We start from the raw sequence: 12,736 nt of genomic DNA, 5'->3' as shown, positions 1-12,736 counted from the left end.
CTTCCTCCCTTACCCTAACCTTCATATGCCCACACGCTGTATAGGCACAGTTGTACATACATTCTTGGATATACGTTTTCTTTCATGTCCATAGAGACTTCCTTTCTCTCACACAAACAGAGTGGAAACAGTGTGCAGCAATTAAACAATTTGCCCCACCTCAGCTCCCCCACCAAGCAGACAAGGGGAGCCATTCAGTACCACAGATGGTAGATGATGTGCCTTGCTGCTAAAAATACAGAGTACGGGTCGCCTGCGAGCCCAGAGAGAGGGGGATAGGGGCCATGTGTGTGCAGAGGGGTTAATTAACAGCTCAAAGGGTTGAGCTGCTTCCCATCTATCAAACCTCACAAGCAATAAATGACAATAACTAAAACACCGGCAAATGAAGCCCTACATGGAGAATTAAATTAAGTTTCCAGATACAGTGCTGACATCAGATAATAGCCATTCCTCAGCGGGAGCCCATGATTGCTCCAGTTACCACAGGAAATAATGACTTTGGGGTGGCAGCTTCCTCGCAACGTTGGCCATGGACACCTCGCGAGGGGAGGCTGAACACGGCAGGGTCGTGGTCTGCACCAGGTCACTTTGGCTGGTGTCAGTCCATCAACTGCAAAGGAGCTGCTCAGCATATAGGGCGGTGCGAGTGGAGCCTGACCCACTGGGAGTGATGGAGAAAGCTGCTGGGAAGTCAGGAGCATGTCTGCATAGCTCCTAAGCCAGCCTCAAACTAACTAGCTGGGGTATGGACAGTGTAGACATACCCTAAAATATGGGTAAGTGCAGACATACCGTACCCTGCCGGGCACAGCAGCAGTGGCTCTGCAGGCTCTGGTTGCCCATCTCCCCCTCTCTCTGCAGCACTCAGAGCTGTTATAGAAAGTGTCCACCAAATCTGGGACCCGATTTTGCACTTGTGCACAGTGCTAAGCAGGCTGGACCTGGTCCAGCCAATGAAGCTGCCCTGAGGTACAAGTCAGAGGGAGCCTTTCCCTGGGGAAAGGGAGGAGGTTGTCTCCTCAGGGAGAGAAGAACCTGGGCTTTATAGTTTTTTTTTGCAAGAACTGCAAGTTTAATCTGAGAGCCTGTGTGCCCCAGCTCGCCCCTGTATCAGCAAACATCTCCCTTCCCCCAGACCCTTCAGGCATGTTCAGAGATTAAAGGCTTTAGAGAAGAGAAAGGTTTATTGGGAGAAAGTGTTAATACTAACGACCTGCGTACTGCTGCACTCCAGCGTAGGCTTGCTGCAAGGGGTCTGCTGCAGTGGGGCTCTGTGCTGTGGAGACACAAGAGAGAGAAGGAATTAAGGGGTTAAAACATGACAGGCACTCTCCCTTCCTCTTCCCCTACCAGCACGTTGTGTGAGGGACCCAGGGGCTGAAGGTCCCAGAAGAGGAGCAGCTCTCGCCAGGACTGACACTGTGCTAGGTGCTGTGCAAACTCAGATCTCAGCGACAGCTACAGTCACATGAAACTTTCAATCAGAGCAGAAAACAACAGCGGCATAGCAGGGGGAAGAAGAAGAGAACAAAGCAGTGTCTCCTGCCATACCAACAACCCTTCGAAGGACTGTGTTGCTGCCAGGCAGCCCCCTGTGAGAGAGGAGATGCTGCTTGGAGGGGAAGGGGACGCCACTTGTCTGCTCCAGGGAGGATGCTGTGAATCTCTGTGTAAGGCATGCAGTCCCTTGCTGGCTTCAAAGTGCATTTTCTCTCTTTACAAGTGTGTAGTCCTCCCCCCTAAAACTGTTTATTTTTGTGAAACTTTGAAGTCTAGCTCAAATACAACAAAAGCTAGTTAAGATTTTTTTTCTTCTTTTTCCCCTTTGGTTGATAGGGAGAGAAAAAGAGAGAGAGAGAAAGAGAAACGTGTTGGATAAGCTCTTTCTTTATCTGCAGCAATAAAATATTTAAAGCAAAGCTTGGCTGAACCTCCAGTCCAAATGTCACCTTGGCCCTAATATTTCACCTCTTGTTATGAGTTTAATTTGTATTTATTGGTGCTGCACTCTTATACATCTAAGCAGTCCGTCCGGCTTCTTACTTGTAGAATGATCCCTTAGGGAGCTACCACTTTCCCCTCCATCCCACCTTCTTCCTTCCTACAAGCACAGAGGTGTGGCTGGAGGCAAGGACTTGGAAGCTACAAAGGTGTGGGCCTCTTGGAAGGGAATCTGATGCCATTGACCTATCCAACAAAAGACACTGACTCCATGCCAAAGTGTGGGGGAGGTTGGTAAACATGAGTGTTACAGACCCAAGGAACACCAAGAAAGTCTTTTCTTACAGATGCAAATGCCAGCTTGAACCTTAACTTCAAAGATCACCATTGATCGTGTTGGAAGCTTGCAAGATCTTGCACTTTTCTCCCAAAATACAATTAGGAATGTTGAGAAGACCAAACTTTGAGGGGGAAAGCTGGCCAAGGCTTGGAGGGTTCTGTTTGTTATGGGCATTACTGAATTACAAGGACCTGGAGACTGGGGTAGTCACAGGAAGAAATATGTGGGATTTCAGTATTAGTTTGGAATTTGTTCGGCTGATTTTCTAGCTGACTTTTGGCAGGTCTCTCAGTATGTATGTATGTGAAATGGAGAAGCACTGCCATTATAAGGATTTTCACCCCTTGAAAAGGGGTGTGAGGACACTTCATTAAAACCTGTGAGAGATTAGTGGAAGGCATAGTAGAGATGCAAAGCTATATTTTTAAAGGAAACTGGAGGAAATGATTGGAAAATATAAAAATTGTTTCTGCTTATTCCTGCCATCTTGAAAAAGAAAGCAAGTAAAGTCTATTCTTTTTAACCTCTGCTCAAAACTGTTTTCCTCTAAACCAGAATGCTGAGCATATTGTTCCAGAAGAAAACTGAACAGCTATGAAAAGTTGAGTAATACACCGGTTCCTGCACCACTTTGGGAGAATGGATCATAATAACTTGGACCCCCGAAAAATGACCAAGTCCCGTCAGGTAGAAGATATCTCCCGAGGAAGGTGAGGGGACACGTGGTAAAGGGAGCAAATATTTATAAGATAGCTGTGGTTTTGCAGTCTGCAGTAAAGGAGGTGATCTACTGTGTCTGCCCCAAAGGCAACCGCCCTTCCTTGGTTGCACTCATCTGTTTATAGAGCTAGAAAAAGAAATTATCTTTGCTATTTCGGAGATACACTCACAGCACTTCCTTTCCAGCTGAGGCTGGACTCAGAGCTGAACTCAGAGCTGGACTCTCTGACATGCGAACAATTAGCAGTGATTGTCTCTTCATTGATACGGGAGAAGTCACTGAGCAGTACCTGCCTGTGGTCCTTTCCTTTATTCCTTGCCTTAGCTGAGCACAGGTGGGAACTGCCCGCTCTCACAGCTATCGTTGAGTCTACGTCCTGAACAGGACCACCTGCCCCACTGCAGAGCTGCTCTCCTTACCCCATCTGTGGATATCTCGCCTGCCTTTGAAGCCGTCCTCTGTCCATTGTAACTAAGCCATTCTGCTTAGGAAAAATACACTTAAAATCATGGTTTACCTTTAAGATTAAATATTAAAACTGGACAAATGCTTTATTTAAAGGGTTTGGGACAACAGGCCTTTAAATGCACACTTTTTCCCCCCCACATAAAGCTTTTAGAGTTTATTATTTTCTGGAGTCTTAATGACTTGTCAGCATAGGTAGTACCTAACTGGGTGCTTCTTTCTCAGGAGGCTACCTTCTGCCCCAGATCACACAGGGAATTTCCTCCTGGCACATAGCACATGCAAGCCGGTAGGAAGATTCTCCCCTGGTTTCAGTGAGCTTTGCTCCAGGCTGGGAATCACTAACTTACAGGTAAAGAAGATGCAAGGTGACAGGTCTAATACATAGGACCCTAACATTGACCCAGCCATCCCTGGATGGTCTTGAAAAAGAGTGAGTCAAAAGCATCCCGTGACTGTAGGACTAGACAGCATGGGGAGGCAGCAACCCCTGGCTTGGGGCTTGGTGTTTTACTTATAGTCTCATTCCCTACCTTGCTGTTTGGGAAAAGTGGTTGTTGTGAGTCACCGCCTGCAGGAATTTAACTTGGCAGCTCTTAAAAGCTAAAGTGATGACCTTTGCTCACTGAAGAACTTGTCTTCCTTAGCTCAAAGAGTGTATTTATTCAGCAAATGAAGATGTGACTTCAGCACAGTGGATGTGTCCATGCTGGCCAACACGACCGGTGAAGATGCAGGGACACAGACTCCAGGGCCGGCCGAGTACCCCGGCACGAAGCCAAGGTAGCTTGGGCAGCCATGAGCATATCTTCATGCTGCTGCTCACTCTGCCAGATGAATTAAACCCAGTGAAGGGCATAACTGCCTGTGCTCCCAGCTGTAGTGTGGGTGAAGCCAACAGCTGGTATCGATCCAGAAATCTCAAGACACGGATTAGACATTTAAGGAAGTTGTGGCCATTCGGTGTTCGGTAAAGTGACAGCCCTCCTACTTAATAATCACCCATGAGAAGTTCAGCCAGGGCTCAGATGTACGAGGGGCTCACAATCCAGAGCCAGTCTGCCCCAGGGGTTACGTGTGGCTGTAGGCTGGAGAGCACCATGTGCTAAAATTCAAAGTGGGAAGGAGACATGAGTCATTTCTGTGTCTCAGCACAAGGAGACCATGAGGGAAGGTTGCTTTATTCCTCCATAAGATACACATGACTTAATAAGATGTACACCCCGTGGCCTTCACACAGATCATGCTGTGCTAAGGTAGGAGAGTTACCCTGTCTCAGCCATCCTTTCTATCCATTCAGATGGTCAGTCTTCTCTCTTACTGCAAATATTAGCTAAGCACGGGCATGCAGGGCTGGGAGGAGACCTCAGCTCCTCTGCATGCTGTCTGTGCCCGGGTATAAGCTGCCTGTGGCCCAGAAGCTAAATAACTGAGTAAAGGCTGGTAAGAGCCACAGGAATATAGGAGACACTAGATGAGGGACATGAATATCATAAAGCACCTTAAAGGGGCTTTTGGACCAGAAGTATCACATCTCTAAGTTGTAACATCATCAAAAGGCCTTGGATGTGCTGGTGACTATCTGTGCAAATGTGCCCATAGATAACATTTGAAATAGCTTGCCTTATGGTCAGACTCATGAAGATCTTACATCCAACATACAGATATTTAAAAGATTAAACGTGATGTAAAGTACACACTGAGGATCAGCTGGTGAAGTGAAAGAGGCAGAGCGGCTCCTGAGAGGCCAGAGGACAACTATCAATCATGTCAGCCCCGCTGAAGTCCATGTAGCCTTGCTGCTTTACAGAAGCTGAGGATCTGGCCTTGCCAGGGCAAACAGATGCTAATAGTAACTTCATTTGGCAGCTCAGGGCAAGAGCCTTATCCCTGGACATCGCATCTATATTAGTTTGATCATTTCCATATCTCCATGGGAAAAATCCTGCTCAGATACAATTGTCTCTCTGCGAGACAATCCTGGCCAAGATGCCACAAGGTGACCATGGCAGATAACCTTCCATAAACCTGGAGACATAAAACAAGCCAATGACCTACTATATGGCCATAAATATAAATTTAACGAAGGCAGCACTTATTCATTAGGGAGAAGTCAAGAAATGACTCCCAAGTCCTTCAAAGAAAGTAGATCCGTTAATGTCACTTTCTGAATCCTCTGCCTGATGCCAAAAACCAAGGATGATTTCCCAAGTCAGCATGAAATACCAGTGCTTTAAAATTAACACCAGGAAGCTTTCTTACTACCGATATCTCTCTAGACTGAAATCCAACTTTTTAAAGGGGAATTCAGCTAGTGTTAGGCCCAACGTTTAGCTTTTGTCAGAGAATGAAAGGACGGAGGTGGCAGAATGAAGCACATTGTTAAAAATAAATAAAATCAGTTTAAGTGATGTTCTATAAAGAATCCTTTCTGAGATGCCAGTAACCCGGCTACAGTGTCTGTCCAAAACAAGCTGTTATATGGGTGCCCCAGGTGAACATGGTTGTAGGGAGAGAGGGCTGGAGCCTGCTGTGATGGTCAGGGGTGTAAATCAGGAGGAGCTGCACCGAAGCCAGTGGGGGTGGTGAGCTAAAAGGATGACGATTACTGCCTAAGCCATCAAAAGGGGACCCTCCATCCCCCTCAGTGGGGTATGGGACAGTGTCCTTGTCCCAGCTCAGGGTAAGAGAAAGCCAAGGGAATCTGCTCTCTGCAGTCAGAAGGGCCCACTGCTTCTGAGAGACAAATCAGAGGGGCCCACTGCTTCTGAGGGACAAAAGCAGGATCTGGCATCTTTTGAGATGCTAAGACACCCTGAGATTTCACTTTGGTGGAAGGAGTCAGTATACCTTACACCTATATGACATCCTCTTCACCCCCTGCTTCTGATTGCCTATGCATTTCCCAACAGACATGCTTTATTCCATCTATTTCACTCTATTTTGCAGTGCTACTCCCTGCACCGGTCTACAAAAACGCGTTATCACCCAGATCCACAGCTTTGTGCTCTGCCCCATCTATTCATTCCTCCCACTGTCCTGGAGGTATTTTACTCCTCTCCCAGGAGCTGCAGCTTAGCCACTGTCACCTCTAGGAGTCTGGATGGGGGAGGAAGACGATCAAAGAGAGGCAGTGCTATTCAGTCAGGGTGGGGGAAATAAAATAATGACAGGGAAAAAAAAATCTATGTGAAGGCCAGGATTAAAATAAATAAATAAATAACAGAGTGGGAGGGCTCTATTCACCTTCTCCTTAAATCCAATTTAAATCACTCTCTACAGCCCTAATCTATATCCATAATTATATCATTTCGTACAACAAGCTTGCGAGAGGTCTTAAGAAATTTATGTAGATTAAAATTCATGGGTGCCATAGTACAGATTCCATATTATTAAGATTGATTAGGACAGCTGATGCTGTGATTAAAGAAGCCAGCGTTTACTGTTGTAATTAATTAGGTATTCAGACACAACAATAACTGCAATAACAGAAAGAATGTGCTGATCCGGCAGAAAACAGAGACTGATCCTGTGTTTTATAGTCTCATTTCACCATTTAGGGGCCGGACACCACTCCGTCAAAGACACGTTGTCCCACTGTCTCTTCCCCTACACGTCAAAGGAGCCGAGAAATCCAGAGCATTTGTGCCCTCTACTCCATCCTCTTAGTTGGAAAAGCCCTTTTGGTGGCATCCCCAGGTTTTGTAGATGCTTGTTTGGGACAGCATATGGGCCTACTATAAAATTCATATAGTTTATCCCTGGAAATTAAGTTTATTATTTTCTTAATAGTCCCACCTCCACGCCACATCCCTAATCAAGCAGCTGCTGAGATGGGTGCTCTGCAAAAACACGATAGGAGTTATGTCTGGAAATGAAGAGTTTCCAGTGGACAAAGCAAGAAAGACACAGAAGACTCAGAAATGCAGAGAGGTGGAGGTGGCTGGCCAAGGTGACAAATTAATTCAAGCGCAGAGTCAGGACCAGACTTGCCTCCTTTTGCCTAAGGCCATAAACACATAAGTCAGGGTCAGGTTTTAAAAGCTATTAAGGCACTTAACTCCATATTTTTGGGGAGCTTAGTTTAAATCACCTTTAAAAATAAAGCTCAAGGTCTTAACTCACTTAGGTGCCTCTGAAAACATCAGCACAGAGCCTGATTTGTATTTACACCTTCTTCCAGATCAGAGGAGAAAGCACTTTGGCTCTGGAAAGGCTCCCACAACCGCCTTAAACAACCTCATTCATTATGGCCGCAGCACGATTGTTGGAAGTACATGGCATCATTAAAGTAGCTTAGACTACAATTGAAGATGGCAACTTGTTATTATATTTTTAATGAGTGCATTCCTTCACTTATTTATTTTACCAGTAAAGCGTGGTTTATGGCACGTGGCAGATTGTTACAAATGGGTCAAATAAATGTTTCCTAGTCATAATGATATTTCAGGTGCTCACTGTTGCAGTTTTGGAACTGCTGATACAAAATATGAACAGGAAAGCTCTCATGCGGAGATTTAGGGTGGACAAAGAAAACACAGCCAAGGATTTCCTGTAGTAAGTAACTCAGCCTGGGTGCCATTGAGCTATGCACATTTCTAGGGCACGGTGTATGTCTGGACTGAGTGCTGTGGGGCTTGGTTTTCACCCTGGACCTTCCACAGGTGCGGGAGGGTCATTCGATTTCTGTTCTCCTGATTCACCCCCTCTCTAAACTCTCCTTGTCTGACTCCTTTCAGGGACAAAATGTCAGGTGTGGGGTAAGTCAGCCCCTTCCTCTGCCTCCACAAGTGAAGCCCTCATCTTGCCCAGCATCACTGGATGGTGTCTGTTGTGGTCGGGACTGATCCTGGGACCAACTGGCCCGGAGCAGCAGCCTGCCCATCAGCAGAGCTGCTAGCTAATTGACAAGCTAATAGATAAGGCTGTCATATTAGCAAGCCGGCAGCTCCTCCCCTACAAAATTAGCTTGCTTAATGATAATAATTACAGATGGAGTTTGAATCCTGTCTCTGCTGGCAATGGGTGAAATTGGTTACTGCCTGATAGCTCTTTGTTGAGCCAAGGAAAATGAATTGATGGTCTCAGTTCAGTTCCTGAGACATGAGTTTCTACGGCACAGGAATTCACCCATGGGGGACACCTTTACTGCCAATCCCAATAGTGGCTTGGAAACCTGTGGGCATAAAGGCTTGGCTGCCCACTCGTACCGGCAGCTAGTCCTCCCCGGGAGGGGGCTGGACCTGAAATAGGGTATGAAGTGGAGCTTGCTTTCTTGCTTGCTTGTAACCAAAGGGGAGTGGGAGGGAATTCTGCAGAGAGAAGAGAGAGAGCTAGCCCTGGCAGTGGTGTCCAGGACTAGTTTCAGAAGGTGTACTAGGTGGACAGGTTCAGAAGTAGAACCAGTAAACAAGGTGATACATTTATAATATGTTATGAGCAACAAAGGGAACTTTGCTTTTGTATTCCTCAGCAGCCTAAGTCCTGGCTCTGGTCTTGCTGGGCATTCCTTGGCCCAGGAGGAATAATTTTGTTTGGGAGCTGTTGGATGCTATGTGTGTATTTCTGCTTCTTCCTGGGCACATCACTGGGCAGAAGACCACAGAGCAGTCCTCACTCTTTTCTGAGGGCTCTGCTCTGTGCCTCCTTCCAGTTCCCCCATTTTGCTGATCCTTTGCCAGTCAATCCCTTCTCTCTCGTGTTTGCTGCCCTTTGCTCTCCCCATTTTCTCATCTTTCCCTCCCCTTCTCTTCCCAAGGAGGCTTTATTTTTGGAGCGAGCATTTTATCCAGTCCCTCTCAACTCAATCCAGTAGAGCAGGACCTGATACTGGAAAGCAGAGAGCTGATGGTGTGAGACACAGCAGAAACCGATGCAGATGGTCTCCACTGTTATTGTACATCACACACACTGTCACAAAAGAGGCACTGGGCTCTGGGTGGCTAAGAAGCTTTGGCAGAAGAGCGCAATCCCTGTTACTATGGCTAATATGGAAATGGCAAACACCCTTGCGCTGCTGCAAAGTGGCTCACAAGACCATGCCATAACAGATCATGCTCTTGTCCCCACTACAAGTTGTGACACATTGCCATGTTCAATGCCTCTATAAGCTGAAAGACTAAAGGGCAGGTATTAATACCCAAAAAAAGCCATCTCTCCAAAGGGGCTCAGACTAGCGGAAGGGGAAATATTTACTCCTTTGTGATTCTATCAAAAAAGTGCACTGTGTGGCATTACATACCGTCTGAGCTTGGAGAAGGTGAGAGCAAGGCTTGCAAAGAGTATGCCTGCAAGGAATGGTTTTCTAGTGCTACTGCATGATCCATACCCTGGCTGAAGCACAGAAAAAGTGAATACCTGCAGGGAATGGGGCTGTGATCAGAGACCTGGTGAGTAGGGACTTTTGACTTACTCTTGCCTTTGCCCCAAAGCCATGGATGTTTCAGTAGCTTGACTCAAATGCTACTGTGTGTGTCCCTGCTCCAGACAAGGGGAATCTTAAAAAAAGAGCATAGGGGAAGACAGGAAAAAAAACCCAGTGGAACTACACAGTAAATACAATTGCATGCTATGGACCTTTTTTTATAGTGCAAAGACTGGAGTTCTTGGGTCCTTGAGATGCAGCATCAAAAATATTATAGTTAGACACAAAGGTGGATGTGTAGACAAACTGTACAATTAATGGGATTTATTTGGGTCTGAATGATGTGGATGTCATGCCTCTACAGATTTTGATTGTCCTGTTTTGCTATTTTCAGGCAACAAAGAACATTCTGCTACAGGACATAATGGTGTGAACCCACATTTGAGTTTTTTGTGGAGTATGAAAGAGTATCTGACAGCAAAATTCAGGCTTTAAACAATATATTGCAAGTCATAATCATAGCAAGACTATGGTTATGTACATAATACTGCAGCACTGTTGGCCATTTTCAGAATGAGAAATATACCATAAAAGAAAGTTGTTTGGAAGATGCTGACTTTGAATGGGGACTGGCATGTTCTTTACTTCTCCATAATGTTAGTGCAATTGCATGCTCAGCTTTATTATTTTATTTCTACCCTTGCATTTGGAAACACAGACACGCAGAACCACAGGTCAGTGCCAGTAACAGATGCTACAGAGGAAAGTGTGAAAAATCCCATAATCAACAACGATGGAATAAGCTGCCCAGTGATGAAAATTTCTTTCTAACCCCTAGCAATTAGTGGCTGGCTTATATCATAAAGCACGAAGGTTTGTGTCCCTTTTACATTTTTATCCAGTCTAATGTGACTGTGGATGTTCTCATTACCCATATAAATGTCTAATCCTTTTTTGTTTTAATGCTGCTAAGCTGCAGGTCTCAATAGAACCTGTGGCAAGGAGTAAAGTTTTGGAGAGTGCATAAACGCTCATGAGAAGGAAGAGGATAAGATGGAGCAAACACAGGATGTGTCCTACACTCAAACTGCTACAAAGGAACTTGCTTTCAGCATTTCCTCGCCAGTGAGGATAAGGAGAAGTAAAAAGCGAGGTGAGGGTTTGGCCTCCACTGTTCCCTTTACGCCTCTGCTATACCTTAAGATGTCCCTAAGTTATCGGGAAGCTGAGCACCGAGAGCTTCAGCACTTATAGCTGAAGACACATCGAGGTAAATCCAAACTTTAAACAAAGCAGACTATTTGGATGTCAGCTTTACTGGCAGAAAGGAGCCTTTTTGCCTGCAGTGAAGTGGAGCGGGGATGAGTATCACCTTTCAATGTGTTAGGCTGTTGGTGTTTGTGCAGGGACTTACTGTGAATTGCTGGCTGAGCAAGTCTCTCCAAAACTCGGAGAGAATCAGATTATATAACCATGGATGAAATACCTAACTGAAAGCTTTCTTTAATCATGGGGGGTATTTGGAGATAGTAACAAGAGCTCAAGTCATTAAGATTAATCTAGAAATATCATCTGTTCTCGGATGTCTGCAGTAATGGCTCATGGAAGATTAGCTAAAAGGCGCTAGATAAAGCAGAAAAAAGATAGACATAGAAATGGATGAATAAACAGAGAGATGATAGACTGGCAAACAGGTAGATACTTAGATAGATGGATAGTTGAACAGATGGCTATATTTGTATAACCTTAAAGACACGGTGCTCTCTTGCTGCTGTGGCTGAGCTCACTGAGCACTCTAAGGACTCCTTCCAATCTTCTGATGCCTCTGTAAGCCTCCAAGAGCTCCCCATTCCTCTAAGCTGCTACAAACATGTATACGCATGCTTAACTTTTAGCACAGTAAGCCCCTTGATTTTAATTCTGGTTAAAGTTGAACTCGTGGCTAAATGTTTACAAGGTGGGAAAGTGGGAAATGAAAGTTATTTTTTCAATACTTCTGATATTTCTGGTCTTTCCTTTGCTACATTCACAGCGGTTTTTCCAGTGACATTGTCTGAGCAGTAACTAGGTAAGAGCTTTCTATTTCTACATTGCGTGATATTTTTCCTTGTAGCTCATGAAGTCCCCTGTGATTGTCCAAATTCTAGCTAAAGCAAAACTTGCTGGGTGTTCTGATTGTATTCACCAGACAAGTCGTCCATCAGATTAGCACTCAATTCTTCAGCATAAAAATTTTCCACCTCCAACATGCCCTTGATGTCTTTCATCCAGACTTATGTGTATTCAACTGTAGCTGGATAAGACCTAACTACCCCAATGCTAGAGCGAGCCTTGATGGTGTGAGGTATAATCCTTCTGAGGTGGCTCATGCTACACAAAGCCTGTGTATGTGGACAATCTCCCCAAGACTGAAGGAGGGGGTTGTGGGCCTGGCATTGGTCTGGCTTACCTGGGTAAGGGTGGATGCCATTAGCAAACACAGCTTCTGCGGCGGGCTGCCCATTAGCCTGCGGCGGGAGGCCAGTGAAACCATTCACCCCAATTGGAGATGGGATGCTAGGCACAGCTGGTGCAGTTATGCCAGGAGGCGTGCTTCCACCTGCAAGTGGGGAGGACATAAAATCAGGGCTGGTGAGTACTGGAAGCAATAACAACATGGAGAAAACTGCTGACACAGCAGCTGTGACCCCCACACATGAGCCTTCTGATAATCCAAGACATGAAAAACCTCCCAAGTTGTCATGCTAAGAAAGGGACTCCCTGACATTGCTCCTCTATTTGGAAAGCATTTAAGAAAGGCTTGCAAAACTTTCTTCGACAGAATGAAGCTTTTGCTTGGTAATCATGGTCTCATTGCTAGCATCAAGCAATAGAAGACTATAGAAATATCAGTCTTCCCCCT

At 45.5% G+C, this 12,736-nt stretch overlaps 1 protein-coding gene across 24 annotated transcripts in view; it reads right to left on the bottom strand.

The window, feature by feature from the left end:
• CELF4 (CUGBP Elav-like family member 4) overlaps window positions 1-12,736 on the bottom strand; it is a 713,233-nt gene that overhangs the window by 53,820 nt on the left and 646,677 nt on the right. For 15 of the 24 annotated variants that reach the window (XR_012584950.1, XR_012584952.1, XR_012584951.1 and 12 more), the window contains exons 8-9: window positions 12,284-12,433; window positions 1,214-1,279 (exon numbers count right to left, since the gene is read on the bottom strand). Coding sequence is in view for 17 of the 24 variants with exons in the window: in XM_074570524.1 (XP_074426625.1) it covers window positions 1,214-1,279; window positions 12,284-12,433 (216 nt within the window). In the remaining 7 variants the exon portion in view is untranslated. The remainder of the gene's footprint in view (window positions 1-1,213; window positions 1,280-12,283; window positions 12,434-12,736) is intronic. The other 9 variants (XR_012584953.1, XR_012584954.1, XM_074570533.1 and 6 more) reach the window with 1 other exon arrangement.

This window comes from Larus michahellis, chromosome Z (assembly GCF_964199755.1).
Source record: "Larus michahellis chromosome Z, bLarMic1.1, whole genome shotgun sequence".
Classification (NCBI taxonomy): Eukaryota; Metazoa; Chordata; class Aves; order Charadriiformes; family Laridae; genus Larus; species Larus michahellis.
Note: the sequence above shows the minus strand (reverse complement) of the source record. Positions and strands in the feature narration are given on the sequence as shown.